Source organism: Silene latifolia, chromosome 3 (genome assembly GCF_048544455.1).
Source record: "Silene latifolia isolate original U9 population chromosome 3, ASM4854445v1, whole genome shotgun sequence".
NCBI lineage: Eukaryota > Viridiplantae > Streptophyta > Magnoliopsida > Caryophyllales > Caryophyllaceae > Silene > Silene latifolia.
In genome coordinates, this window is record NC_133528.1 from 144,637,943 (window position 1) to 144,652,500 (window position 14,558).

The 14,558-nt window shown below is 36.2% G+C and overlaps 3 protein-coding genes across 4 annotated transcripts; 2 read left to right on the forward strand and 1 right to left on the reverse strand.

Moving 5' to 3' along the window:
* The first annotated feature begins 4,807 nt into the window (after positions 1-4,807).
* Positions 4,808-6,820, forward strand: LOC141646403 (uncharacterized). The gene is made up of 2 exons (XM_074454302.1): positions 4,808-4,925; positions 5,914-6,820. Exon 2 carries the CDS (start codon positions 5,956-5,958, stop codon positions 6,772-6,774), a length of 819 nt encoding a protein of 272 aa, XP_074310403.1. The 5' UTR covers positions 4,808-4,925; positions 5,914-5,955; the 3' UTR covers positions 6,775-6,820.
* Positions 6,821-7,680: 860 nt separating this feature from the next.
* Positions 7,681-9,108, reverse strand: LOC141648277 (SKP1-like protein 1A). The gene is made up of 2 exons (XM_074456823.1): positions 8,686-9,108; positions 7,681-8,102 (listed from the first exon to the last, which is right to left on the reverse strand). Exons 1-2 carry the CDS (start codon positions 9,025-9,027, stop codon positions 7,929-7,931), a joined length of 516 nt encoding a protein of 171 aa, XP_074312924.1. The 5' UTR covers positions 9,028-9,108; the 3' UTR covers positions 7,681-7,928.
* A 276-nt stretch (positions 9,109-9,384) lies between these two features.
* Positions 9,385-13,319, forward strand: LOC141648278 (uncharacterized). 2 transcript variants are annotated; one of them, XM_074456825.1, is made up of 6 exons: positions 9,385-9,798; positions 9,901-9,946; positions 10,288-10,365; positions 11,172-11,273; positions 12,671-12,750; positions 13,044-13,319. In XM_074456825.1, the coding sequence occupies exons 1-6, from the start codon at positions 9,455-9,457 to the stop codon at positions 13,114-13,116; spliced, it is 723 nt and encodes a 240-aa protein (XP_074312926.1). In that variant the 5' UTR covers positions 9,385-9,454; the 3' UTR covers positions 13,117-13,319. The 2 variants fall into 2 exon arrangements, with proteins under 2 accessions (XP_074312926.1, XP_074312925.1); XM_074456824.1 differs by having other exon boundaries at positions 9,386-9,798; positions 13,011-13,319.
* Positions 13,320-14,558: the final 1,239 nt, after the last annotated feature.

Below are 14,558 nucleotides of genomic sequence, written 5' to 3' on the forward strand. Positions count from 1 at the left end.
ACCACGTGTCTAGGGTCGCTTCAGAAGTTACTTTGTTCTATTTCAGTCTCAAATAACAAATATTAATCCATTATTTACAACTATCGGAGTTTCGTCAAGGCTGGTTTATCCCCCACCGTCGTAATCAAATGTCCTCCGTTAATCGTCAAAATTTGTGTGACCCATTTATCTGACCTGATGAAACGTTCGTATGATTTATGGACATTTTTGTTCTGAGTCCATGGAATCTAGAAAACCATGTATTATACTCTTCAATTTGAGTCGTTCAGAAGGTCGTATCGCACCAAGATTCTTTTTCACCGGGTTTTTGAACCACGTGTGAGGTCTCTTCAGAATTTACCTTATTCGGTTTCAGTCTCAAATAACAAGTATTAATCAATTTTTCACGATTATCGGATTTTCGGTCAAGGCTGGTTTATCATCCACCGGCGTCCTCAAATGTCCTTCATTACTCGTCTAAATTTGTATGGCCCATTTATCTGACACGACAAAGCGTCCTTGTGATTTACCAACATTTTTGTTTCGGGACCCTGCAATCCCGAAAACAGTGTATTACATAATTCAGAAGGTCGTATCGAACCAAGTTTCTTTTTCACCCGGTCTTTGAACCACGTCTACAAAGTCGCCTTAGAAATTACCTTATTCTCACTACAAGAAATCACGACAAGGGCGACTAAGGAAGGCGACTGATTTCAATCGCCCTTATAAATTTAGCGACTAAGAATAGTCGTCCACACTTGGTAGCAAGGTTTAGTCACATTTGGCGACGGGTCAAAGTCGCCAAGTATTTTTTAAAGCGAGCGACTGATAACAGTCGCCAAATTGGTGACTAATATTCCCCTTCAATCGCCAGTGGCCACGTCATTTTTTATGTGCTCAATTGGCGACCGTTATCAGTCGCCATGGCGACTGTTTTCAGTCGCCATGTTGAATTTCATATCAGAAGGTTGGCGACTGATATACGTCGCCAATTTTCCATTTTCAGTCGCCAACTTTACATGTTTTTTAGCCTAAAAATCGTTTTTGACCTAGCCAAATACGTAAAAATCTGCAAAGAAACCAACAACACCAGCAGACAACACAAGAGAAGCCAAAAACGTCCAAATTTTATTCATAAATTCAATTTTCATACACACAAGTACGAGTTTTGGTGCTTAACATCATCTGACAATAACGTTTTCTCTAATAACTAACTACATAACCGGGAAACTTGCTCATGCTCGCTTCACTAACACCTCCATAATTAGGATCTCTAGGATCCTTTTTTTGCGGGCGCCACCCACTGTTGCAATTGGCGAAATAGTTGTTCATCCTTTCCATTTCCTCATTCATCCTCCTTTTTTCTTCATCTCTCTCGGCGTCCCACTTATCTTTGGCGGTTATTTGAATTTCGGCCGAGGATGGTTAACATAAGTCTAGTCAAAGTGTCTGTTAACTACCGTCACTCCTAGCAGACACTTTTAGGGGTCGTTTGGTTGCCACTTAGAAAACATAGGCATTGGAAAATCCCATGATTTTGAAAAACATGGGTTGTTTGGTTGCCATAAATTTTGGAAAATGTAAGAATTAGAACTTCCCAGGAACTTCCAATGCCTACATGATGTAGGAAGTTGCTTACCTACTCCCCCTTGGTAATTGGAAGTTCCCGTGGAATTTAATTCCTACATGAGCAACCAAATCCTTTTCCGAAATTCACCCGAATTGGATGGAGGAACTTAATTCCCATGAATTGTATTTTCCTAGGAAAAATAAGTTTCTTGATCAACCAAACAACCCCTTACTAAAGGGTATATTAAATAAAATACTACACATTAGTTAGGAATTTTATTACAGAGAATATTAGGAAAATATATTATTATTATAATAAAATTTTGTTATAGAGAATATTATTAGGAAAATATCATATATTATATTAAAGCTGAAACCATCAGCCTAATCGTCCGCCACGTGTCATCAGCTTAAAAATTGCCACGTGTAATCTTCCCTTTCAATTTGCCGCGTCATTTACGGACTATGCATGTTGTGATTGACTTACAAAAAATCAACTGATTCAAAAAAAAAAAAAAACATTCCTTAAATAACTAACTGTATAATATTCTTTGACTCCTAATTTAAGTCACGTAATTAACAATCAATTAAAAAAAATCAAGTAAAGATTCCTTAATTAATCATGAACCAATATCTTTTGGATGCCCTTAAAAAATAATTTCCACAAAATATGCTTCAATTCATATTTTCAACATAGAATATTCTTAAATTAAGTAGAAATAAAATCTCTTACTGGTATTACCGCAATTAACTATCTATCATGCTAAATATAATAATTTTGAAAGTTAAGATATATAGATATGGTAAGAAAATTAATATCCCGTTAATTTCCAATAATATTCCAATAATATTCTACCACTATTTTCGGAAATAATTATTATAATGATATAAGTAGATATTATATTTGCGGAAACAAACATAAAAATGGTACACGGTAAAATCCCCAATAATCATGGAAAACAAGTTAATCGCATATTTTTGAAAAAAAAAATTTGGAAATGATGGGTTGATTTAATTTGAATTTTTTACTTTCTTTGAGTGAAGACCGTTTTTTAAGATGAGACTATTATTTTTATGGTTTTATTAGACACAATACAAATCCTCTGTTTCATTTTGTGTCCTATATTAATTATATTCTATTTTTGTTTCCTTATGTCATATATTTGGGTCAAATTTGATCGAGTCGGTCATTTCAGCATTCCATTTTGTTTTATTTCATGTATCGTATTATCAACACAAAATTTGATATATTCGGAAAAGAGTTTAAAATCGGTTTTATCAACACAAAATTTCCTATTTATAAGGTAGTGTTAGACTATTGAATTTTTTATTTTATTTTTGATGATAATAAGCAAATTCATAAATTAGTTATTTTAGATCTTTGAATTAGGTTGGTTTAGATCATATATATCCTGGTTCGGAATTACAGAAATCACAATTGTATTATCCGATAAAATTCATTCTTTTGTCAAAAATATGACAAAATATATCAATACTTTTGAATTCCTTTTTTTTGTCACAAAATTAGTGAATAGCCGTGTAGATGCAAACTGCTCAAGAGTTGGTCAATGGTAATAACTTTCAAGTAGACCAGTCAAACGGGTCGGGCGGAACGGGTCACACGAGTCGGGTCATATGGGTCTAAGGTCGGGTCAGCGTCAGAGTACGGGTCAAAATAATGTTTATGACGTCTTTTATTTTACATTTTTCAGCTGGAAAACATACATTTTAAATTAAATCATATTCTAATAATATACTTATATTCATTACGTATCGTGCTTATGTTAAGAAATTTATAAAAATAAAAATTATTGTATTAAAATTGCCTCTCATAAACTACTATAACGTGTAAGTTTTGCTACTAATCATAAATTTTGATTCTTTCTCTAAATTAAAGTGTGTTATTTAATAAAAGGAGCGGAAGACAATATTTCATTACCTTGAAATAATCTTACTTTATGAGATCATGAGCAATAGATAATACAAAATAGCCAAACAATCAATTTAGATACTAATTGCAATTCATGGACTATACAACCAGATGTATATGTTGTACGGTGTAGAACCTGAGCTTTGTGTCAAAGTATCCGAGCTTTATATTAAAGAATATGAGCTTTATTAGAAAGTATTGAGTTCATTCATTTACACATTAAAAACATGAAATTTAAATTAGCTCAGAAAAAGATACACGTAAGCTCGAATTCTTATACTTGGTTGTACCATGCTTATGGTACAACTGGATGTATAATCCTATTTGTGTACTAATCAATTCATGGACTATACAACCAGATGTATATGTTGTACGGTGTAGAACCTGAGCTTTGTGTCAAAGTATCCGAGGAGTGACTTTAAAAATTTTCTAACTACTAATGCATAACATTGTCACATTGAAAGGTAATGAGTAAACAAGTTGTTAGCAAAAAAAATACGTTATACATTTTAATTATATTGTTCAATCTCCTATTAATGCAATGGGTTGGTGATGATGGGGTGGGGAAGTCGCATAAAGTTACGATAAGGGTTAGAGGTTACACATGGGGTGGGCAGGGATGATGGTGGTTATACTGGAGGTACGGTGGGGGACATAAGGGATGGTGGAGGCAAGAGGTGGTAGGGTAGTTGGAGGACGTAGGATATCAATTGCAGGATGGTTGAGAGGGACGTCGTGGTCCGAGGTGTTGGGTGTGACCACCACTTCACTGGAGGGTGTGCTGTTGGGTCTCGAGGTAGTCGATCAGTGATAGTGAATGCTGCTTCTAGACATCAGGTGATGGTGGCTGAGATATGAAATGAGAGAAAAGGTAGAGAATTGATAGAAGAACAAAAAAAAGGGGTAATAACAAAAAAAAGCGCGTACAAAAATGTGTAAAATTAAATGTATACTGCGTAAATATTCAGGTTATGTCTACAACAATTTTATATCCCCTTTTTAGATTTCACCTCTCATAAGTTAAAAAGTTGAGGAAAAAAAACAAAGTATTTCAAATAAAATTAAACAACATAAACATATCAAAAATATATGGGTAGACAAAGTAAAAATTTCTAAACTTTAGTAATTTACTAAATCCAAAAAATACATAAATTTTACTTTTAATAATACTTTTTGTTACCACCCGTACATTGCACGGGTTCAGAAACTAGTATTATTATTAAACTTAAAGAAATATTATTTTAAAAATATCTTTGAATTATTCTCGAAGATATCTACCGAGTAGTACTATTTTAAACAACTTCCGTTTTCTAAAAGATGAACTTCAATTCTAAGTAGTATTACTATTTTATCTATTTATAGAGCTTCTCTTGTTTTCAACAAAACTCATTGGTGTTTTTGGTGCATATGTATCAGTGACCTTATCTACGATCACATTGTTAATCCGGTATGTGCATTCATATAGTATCTTCTATGTCGTTTATTGTACGGAGTACTTCCTTCCGTTCATCTACTCGTAATTATTTATGTTTAATTAAAATACTCATCACAAAAGAATAAAACAACAATCGATCTTATTTTTGATGGTTGAATTGAAGTTCGATAAGAATATTAGACTCTTAATTGATTTATATCATATACCCGATCGATTTTAATTTCCCTGTCAATTCCTCGGTTTCAATCATCAATACTCGTTTTTTACCAAGAATTCTTCGGTTCACAAATTTATTTCCTTCGATTTTTCATGTTATTATAACTCAAATACTTCTCTTTAATAACGTAATCCATATTATTCAACACCTAGAAAATTATTTTCATGCAAAATCATATACGGAGTATTTGACTCATAGTTACTTCTAATTATGAGTTCAGAAAGCGGTGATTTTTTTTTCCAGCCAAATATCTCGTTGGACTGTGTATTTGTATTTGTGTTAACATTCAATAGTGTGAATGTATGTTCGAAGTCGGAGTGTTTCGAGCAGTGGCGGAGCTAGGATTTTAAATCAGCGGGGGCAAAAATTTTCAGCCGGGGCGAAAAGGTAATATTATAAGAGGACCTCGAAAAAAATTCGAAAATTTAACTAAAAATTTCAAAATTTTCAAACGCCCACCTCGCTCCACCACTGATTTCGAGGTTAAGAATATCTAGTTTCCATATTTCCATCATATGCTTCCTCTCCAAATTTTAGGTAATTGTAACCATCTTAGAAGATTGTATCTTTAGTTTTTAGAATAGTATCTTATATGCAGACATTGTATAGGAAATATCATAGCCCATCAAGAGTAGGTCTTGCTTAAGACGGTCATAACTTGAGCCCTCTCACAAACCCCTTTTCCTTAAGACCGTCTGAAACGAGAATTTGTACGTAGCCTAGTTTGTACTAGTATAAAAAGTTGAGTTATTGATAATTAATTTACATGCTATAATCTTACAGGATATCAAGGAGAACGAAAATCATATTATTCGAACCAAAAATATGGACAGAAAATTATCGGTAGAGAGATCGAAGAGACAAGACTCGGTTGATATGATTTTTGAAGAAGAAATGGAGAACTGGCAGAACGAAGTTTATAAAGAAATATTCAAAACTTTTGGGAAAAGGAAGGAAGAAGAAAATCTATTAACACTTAGAAAGGATACGAAATTTGCTCGTATGCATGATCTTGATCGTCTACAGAAAACTAACAAAGAATTAGTTGCCAAGTTGGAACAAGTTGAAATCGATAAGAAATTTGCGGTTGAGAGCAGAATTGAACTAATGAAAATTCTCGATGAGGACAGGAAGATGGTATCGTGTCTGGAAGAGAAATGTGTGAATCTTGGGAAGGGTATTGAGTCGTCACTGAAAAGAGCGTACATGGAACGAGAGATTACCTATAAGTCGAAGATATTGGAGGAGAAGGAGAAACTCGAGGTAGAAAGGGAGAAGAATCGAGCTTTGGAAGAGGAGGTGAACAAGTACAAGAGGTTGATTGAGGAAAATGACCTAATTGCGCGTAGGAAGGAAGGTTTGAGTGCGGAAAATAAGGAGGGAAAGAAATTTGTGAAAGGGGATGAGAAATTGGAGAAGGTGAAGAAGGTCATGAGGGAGCATATGATGAGGAAGGAGGGGATGGATAGGGTGGTGCGATTGGAGAAGACGGGAAAGACGGAGGCCGACTGTGGTAAAAATAAGCTGGAGACTCAGATACTGGTTGATGCAAACAGATATGATTGTCAGGATACTCTGTTTGGAAGTGAAGATGATACTGTCTATGTCGATTTCGACAGTTTCGAACTAGTAGAAAATTTCTAAGTCCTTTTATTAGGAATTTAGGATTTAATTGATCAATTTTACTATGTTGATGAAAATAGTTTTTCATTATTAATCTTAATATTAAAATAAATTTCTTTTTGAAATGTTTCGGTCGACATACAAATGGGTTGTTCAAATGTCGTCTCGTTGTGTTTCGTTTTCAATTATCAAACCAAATGCTGTAGGAGAAGAGTTTTTGTTTAAACAAACCAGAGGTGTCCCTTATAGCGGGTTGGCCTACCGCGGTCTTCAAGCCGCTTTCCTCCTAAGTCGAGATTAAGCCCGGTCGGTCCAGCCAGCACCTCCCCTCTTGTCGGTCTAGGTCGGTTTTTCCCTAAACTGTCTTACTTCCAAACCGTCCAAAACCTTTCGGAAAAAATATAGGTCCAACCCAGACCACCCAAACCCGAAACCGGACTGAGTCAGGGACAAGAATCCCAAGACTCGGTCATGTGCGGTGACCCTGGCATGGCACAAACCTTGCCAGCTATCCTTTTTCAATTCCCTTCAACCCATCTGGTGCGACCGCGGGAGCCATCTGTGGGGTATGAAACGACGTCAGATAAAAGTAGAAATTAATGAGCCACCCCTGGCGCGACCGCGGGAGCCATCCGTGGGGTACGAAACGACATCAGATAAAGTCGTTCCGAAAAACCAAGTGCTTCCGTAAAAAGTAGCATTACGGAGCTACCACAATCGCTGTTTTTCAATCAGATTGTAAACTAATGAGATAGACTCACAGTCTTGTTCAAGTACCCATCTCTGGTACGAATATGATTAGTTAAGCCATCGATCTAACGTTGAGTGTGCCATTGATGTGTAGGTTTGACGGAGGCCAGCGTATCACTCATTCAAACACACACTAGGCAGTAGGCACACTTATTAAAAATAAACAAAAACAAGATAGAAAGATTCAAAGCATAATTTCAATAGAATTGTTTCGTAACCAACGAAATTGTAGCGAGTGAGTTGAAACATAAAAGAAAGGGTGTTCTTGACATAAGAAGCTTGACAAGCACTACAACTGAACCAACAAATTTTCAATTAGGCAAAAACTAGGAGTGGTTCCAAGAGAATAATCAACTCTTTGATATCAACAACTAATCTCCGATCATATAAACATAGCAGCAGAACGAACAAGATACGAGAGATCATCATTCAAAGGCCCACTGGTTCTCCCTTCGAACCTCTTCTTCTTCTTCGGGGGTGAAGTCGTTGGTAATGTTGAATGTCTTCCTGATTTCCTCTGGTGTCTTTCCTTTGATCATGTCAGCTACCGTTTGACAGGTCAAGTCCAGCAAGTTCTTGATGTTCAGATAATTAGCAGCCTGATATAACATCATTCACAACATATTGGTTAAAAACCCGTCTCACCCTATAAAACGGTCTCACCCAAAAAAAAATACACAGAAAAAACCCGTCAAGTCCGTATAATTGATGAACAATTAAACAATTCAATTACATAGAAGAACAATCCCAAGTCAACGGACCACCAAATCAATTTACAGGGAAAAACAACAAACCCAGAAAAATTCAAACTTTATTATAAAAATTGAAGTCCAAGATCTACAAAACAACAAACAAATTACATAATAATCCAAATTAAATAAAAAAGATTCAAACTTTAAGATAATCAAGCAATGAACAACAGACCATAATCTTCAAATTACTTGAATAAAGTCAACTAAACACTAAACAAATCACATGGGCAATCCCCAAAATTAAAAAAGATCCCAACTTTGCAATAATTAAGCAAGGGATTATAGAATAAGACCGTCTTACGCTATGAACCCGTCTCACACTATAAGACCGTCTTACAAGTACTAATTAAGTAAACAAATTAGAAGGGCAATCCACAAAACCAAAAAAATGAAAACTTTTAATATAATTACACAAGGAAATTGAACATACCAAGATGAGATCAAAAAGGGTATTTTGGTCAACTTTGACAAAATCCTCATCCCACTTCTTAAGCTCATCATCACCAGCAGCAACACCAGCAGTAGTAGTTGTAGTTGTTGTTGTTTCTGCGGTTTTCGAAGCGGCGGCATCGACATGTTTCTTACAATACTCAATTACCTTAGCCAAGATTTTACCGGTGACATTAGGGAGAGGAATTGCGTTGTCGGCACAATCATCTTCAATCATATGTTTTATTGTTTGAGATTCTAAGGCGACAATCTCGTCCACCTCGAAATCCTCGCCGTCTGATGATTTCAACATGATCTTCTTTGATGTTGTTGTTTCCGCCATTGTTGTTGCTTTTGCTTCTTTTTTTTTTCCCTTTTTGTTTGAGTGTATTTTGCGATGGAAGAAAAGTGTTCGGTGAGGTGGGTTTTATAGTGGGAGGAATTCTAATCGGTTTTTTTTTGGTTTTTAATTAATCAATCAATCAATACTGTTTATATATTACATGACTTCAATATAATTAAAAAAATTATACAAATTAATTATACTATATAATTTTAAATCAATCAATAACACCGTGTGATGGACCCGATTAAGGGATCTCAATTACCAACCCAAATACCCAATTATGACGAATCCAAAATATCCCGGCAAAACTATCCCTACTTGAACCCGACCCGAACGAGGCCAACATAAAAGAACACAACCTGAAACAAATTCAAAACTCCCTCAACACTACTCAGTACTCACCCAAACACACCCAATTCCGGCAATGGACGACGCAAAAACACCGCAACAGCCACCGCAACAACAACTACCACCACAACAACTTCATGTATTCCGACAATTTCAACAACAGCAAAAGGCAGCAGTAATGGCGCGTTTTCCCTCCAACATCGACGCTCATTTACTCCCTCTCGGCTCCAATCGCCCTCTCCTTATCCCCCCTAACCCTAACCCTAACCCTAATTTCACACCGCCACCGCCGCAGCCGCATCTTCTAAAACTGAAGGTAAACCCTTCGCCGCAGCCGCCGTCGTCGCATCCGATTCATCCGCCACTCGATGTTTGGCGCCTTCAATCTAACCTCAAGCGTCCTTTTGATGTTCCTCTTAGGTGTGTCAGTGTGTGTTTAGTTTTGTGTTTCGTATTCGGCTTCTTCGGTTTTCGGTAATGAATAAGATTGTTAATGTGAGTTTTCTTGTTTCGTTTTTGCAGTGATAAAGTTGCTGATGATGCTGTTTTCACTGTAAGAGACAGGAAGGTAATGCTGAGTTTTGACTGATGAGAATGCGATTAGTAGTAATTATTATTCTGTTTTTAGTTGCGGAACCAGGATTTGAAGTTAGCGGAAGTGAAATATCACTGGGGGAGGGGGGATAGTAATGCAATGGAGAGCGAATTAGAAACAAAAAGTTGAAAATTAGATGACACAATTGACTCTAAATCTTTGGTAGCAAATTATCAACCATTCTTGACTTTGACATTGATTAATTCTTGCTTGAGGAGGTTGCATTATTCCTGAAATGGTACACTTAGAACATGATTAAATTGGGCATGTCATCATCAACAAATAGGTCCTAACAATTTCTTTGTTGTTTGTAGGTCAGGATATCAGATAGGAATGCCCTTTATGCCCTTTGTCGATCTTGGTTGAAGAATGGTTATCGTGAAGAAAGTCAGGTTAGAGCCCTTGGTTATTCGTACTATCCTTATTGTAAGATAACAGAGTTCCCACACTAAATTATCCATAAGCAATATTATAGTGCATTATGAGTTGGAGACTACTGCTATAGCCTATAACGCTACTTCGCCGATATTTCTTTGTCTTAACATATACCACCTGCTATTTTGTGGGAAAATACTTGGGGGAAACAATTGTACATGCATTGGCGTATTTGTTGGTAAAATATGAGGGAGTAAAAGGGAGACTATAGGTTTAAACTATAGGAAATCAACTCAAATTCTATATGTATGAAGAATGGGAGATGTAACCCATATGTTAAAAGGTTTTTGAATTCGGGAAGCAGTGACTTTGATCTGTTAAATTACTTCTGTGACCGACTCCGCATTAAGACTAGTCAGTGATGGATCTGAAGTCTGGAACTGGGCTACTTCACCCAGGATAGAAGACTGTGTCACATGAGCAGCCGGTGTATTTTTCAATCTTGCTGCACTTTTTTTATTGGGTGATCTTTGAAGCTAAGAGACACTACCTAACTGATATAAATCTGGAGTATCAGCACTGCCCTTCTTCTTCATTGTCTGGTACCCATTCCATTGAAGGTTCCTAGGCTGAGAAGCAGACGGATGCTCATGGCTTCTAATAAGAAAATCTAGCAGGACTTGCACAGTTGTTAACAAGTTCAATGTTGTGTGTGCGTGTGTCTTTGTTTGTTTGTCATATTGATGCATTTTTCTATGATACATTCTCCTCTCAGTTACTTTTTTTTATGCTATTTACTCTTCTCTATTTCTTTCACTTCCAGCCGCATTATGGTGACGTTTCAAGGTCTCTTCCTAAACCACTGCATTTGCCTGAATCTTCCTCACCAGAGAGAAAAGAGATAGATGATGAAACAGATGGCGAGGTTGGTTATTGTTTAGTTATTTTTACTTTTTAGTCTGTATGCTACTTGAGTTTATGTCAACTGCACAACCTCACCCCATAGTTCTCAAGATACACTCAGTTGAATATACTTAAACTCTGTCATTGTCGGGCTGCTGAAGTCACCTAGTTGTCCACTTGTCCTTACTCATTAGCAAACTTATCCCAACAAATAGCCTGCTCAAACTCCATTGTCCAAAGGGAAATGATTTGTTTTGGCGTTGAGGTCATGTAAAGTTTTGGCCTTGATCTCACATTGCTTGGCACGGCTTAATCCCTGTAGTTATGCCATGTATATCATGGTAAGTTGGTAACCTTTAATGTCTTTCCAAAGTGGCCACAAGGCCCACAATATGGATTTCTATGCCATCTATTTCATAGATGTTTTGTAGCTCACCGGGAAAAAAATTGCAAGTAAATGAGCCAGAAGATTCCACAGTGCAACTTAATATCTGAACATGTAGTCCCAATACCCGCAACAACAACAAAAAAATCAATTTCTAGAGCTCAATGTTCTTGTGAGTTTCTTACTTTCTTTTAAGTGAAATCTCCAAGAACTTCATTCTGGAAACTTGTAGTAAATATATACAGGAACGGGAAAGAAATGGAGAAAAGGATAAACCTTCCCATAAATCCTCCATAAAATCAAACATATTAATCACCCTGATGGTTGATAGGCCTGATTATACTCATTCATAAAGGCTTCTTTGAACCAATTTTCTTGGACTAGAGTAGGTCTGAAGTATCTGAACCCTACAAGTTTATTACGGAGTATATTATTGTAATCCATTTCCAATAATACCATACTTTCTCCAGATCACCTGATGTTACATAAGACTGGGGATCATTCAGGGAGTGTTTCTTGTTCAAGAGAGAAACGCCATAGCGATTTTTAACCAAGAAATAAAATCCCTTTTGTGTGTTTTTTTCTTTGGTTTTTGGATTGGTTATGGGTACTTTCTTTTAAAATCGCACCAAATTTCACCAAGGCAAACAATTTCCATATTTTTTAGTTCCTTTTAGTCTGCACTTCCCATTGCCCATTTACTCCTACCTTTTACGTTCTGACATGTTAGCCCAATGCAAAAAAAAAAAACAGCCGAAAAAAGCTACTGTGCCAAATACTGTGCCATGAGTTCTTGACGGGTGCGTCTTACGCCCTGTTTCCTCTGGCCCTCGTTGATTTCTTGTGACTCGTGTTTTCTTAAACAAGGGTGGGTAAGTGGGCCAATGATGGGTTGGTGTTTAGAACTATGTTCATCGTTTAGAAAATACGAATCTATGCTTCAGATTCTCTGATTCAGTATCTCTTCTTCAATTTAGTTAATTGTTCGTTTGTGATGTTTGATATGAATCATTTGCTCATTGGCTTGGTTGCAGGACGAGAGTGCATTAGGGACTTTATGTGCAGAAGAGCTACTACAAAGGCATGTTAATCGAGCTAAGAGAGTTAGAGAAAGGCGAGTTCTAATAATTTGTGATTTATCATTTAATTTCAACAAAAACCATAAAAAAAGAAACATGGAAAGTTGGTAATTAACTACTTGGAAAAAAACACCGAAAATTTTAACTAAAAAATTTAAAGTTTACATCGTTCCAACGGTGTCAAGCACCCTCTTCTTAGTTCCTCCACTGTTCTTTTCTATGAAGTGATGCTGTCATATTTCTGTAGCTTTTGTGAATTCGGCTCGCATATATTGAAGTAATGATTAATCTGCAGATTGAGGGCTGAACGGTTGCGACGTATTGATAGGTATAAAAGCAGGCTTAAACTGCTTCTTCCTTCCCCATTAGAGCAATGCCGGGAAGACGCAGGCCCTCCATGACAGAAGTACATTGATAATTGGGTAAAGGCATGGAATTTTTGGTGGCATTCGGTGCAGTTTATCGATGATTTCGATTTTCAAGTCTCCCTGTATTATAAGAACAGAAGATTTAATTGGTACCTGTCACCTTTGCATGGAATTGTATGAACAGTATTGAAGAAATGAAAACAGCACGAGCTTTATGCTCCTGCTTGGTTTGTGTCCCTGGTGTGCTATTACGGACTAAATTACGAGTTACTTCCTCTGTCTCCGTCAATAGAAATACTTCGTATGAGTTACTTGCATTAAAATCTTGAATGGACGGAGTAATTATGTAAACGAGTCATTGGAGTGGAGAAGTGCTACCAAATACTGTGTTGGTCGTTGGAATTGACACGGTAAGAATGTTTACTTGTTAAACACAAATTCTTGTTTGTGACGGCACATATCCGTCATTCTTGAGTGACGGATATCATTTTACCTCACAAAGTACCCACTTTTTCTCTCTCTGCAACACTATTCATGTGGTCCCCTTTCTCCACTAACCCATTTTATTACCATTTTAACTCACAAAATATCCGCCACAAATGGTAACCCGTCACAAGGGAGACCAATTGCTTGTTAAATAGTCACTTTTAACAAATCATAAATTCATTTAATTTAAAAATGAGTAGTTACAATTAATCACGTTTACGATTAGATTAGTTACAATTCAAGAATGCTAATATTGTTTGAAACAACAAGAATATGTCGAAAATAATATCATCCTGTAAAACTGTTATACGATGTACAACGACCTTATAATAACTTATATATCTCATTTAATGATAATAATAAAAAAGGTGTAACAAGACCATTGTTAATCACTTTCAAGATTAGATTGATCACAACTTCTATATTCCAATATTCTAAAATGAGAAGAATATGTGGGAAACAGTACTATCATGTAAGACTGTTATACGGTGTACAACGACCTTATAATAGCTTATACACCTTATTTAATGATAACAATAAATCAGGTGTAACAAGACCATTGTAATCACTTTCAAGATTAAATTGATCACAACTTCATTGTAAAACAAAAAGAATTATGTGAAAGAATGCTATCATGTAAGACTGGGGGTGTTCATTGGTCCGGGACCGGACCGGACCGGACCAAACTCTCTGGACCGAAGACTAAATAAGGGTTAAGAGGTGGACCGAGGACCGGACCATATTAATATTGGTCCGGTCCGGTCTGGACCATAAAAACACGTGGACCGGACCGGACCAAATGGACCAAAGTGGACCTAATATTATTGTCATTGACATATTTTAGCATATAAAACTAGAACTCGAGAAGTTCGTAATGATCAAAATAAACAACACTATTTTCTTACGAGATTTAACTACATAATTACACATCTTATAATACGTGTAAACAAAGTAGAAAATAAAATCAATAATATTACAAATTTAAAAAT

What these genes read in the sequence shown, in the direction of transcription:
- LOC141646403 (XM_074454302.1), top strand. Translation starts at nt 5,956, where the DNA reads ATGGACAGAAAATTATCGGTAGAGAGATCGAAGAGACAAGACTCGGTT.
- LOC141648277 (XM_074456823.1), bottom strand. Translation starts at nt 9,027, where the DNA reads ATGGCGGAAACAACAACATCAAAGAAGATCATGTTGAAATCATCAGAC. An exon ending in CCCTTTTTGATCTCATCTTG is followed by an intron (nt 8,103 to 8,685) that starts GTATGTTCAATT and finishes ATGTTATATCAG; the next exon opens with GCTGCTAATTATCTGAACAT.
- LOC141648278 (XM_074456824.1), top strand. Translation starts at nt 9,455, where the DNA reads ATGGACGACGCAAAAACACCGCAACAGCCACCGCAACAACAACTACCA. An exon ending in GTTATCGTGAAGAAAGTCAG is followed by an intron (nt 10,366 to 11,171) that starts GTTAGAGCCCTT and finishes TTTCACTTCCAG; the next exon opens with CCGCATTATGGTGACGTTTC. An exon ending in ATGATGAAACAGATGGCGAG is followed by an intron (nt 11,274 to 12,670) that starts GTTGGTTATTGT and finishes GCTTGGTTGCAG; the next exon opens with GACGAGAGTGCATTAGGGAC.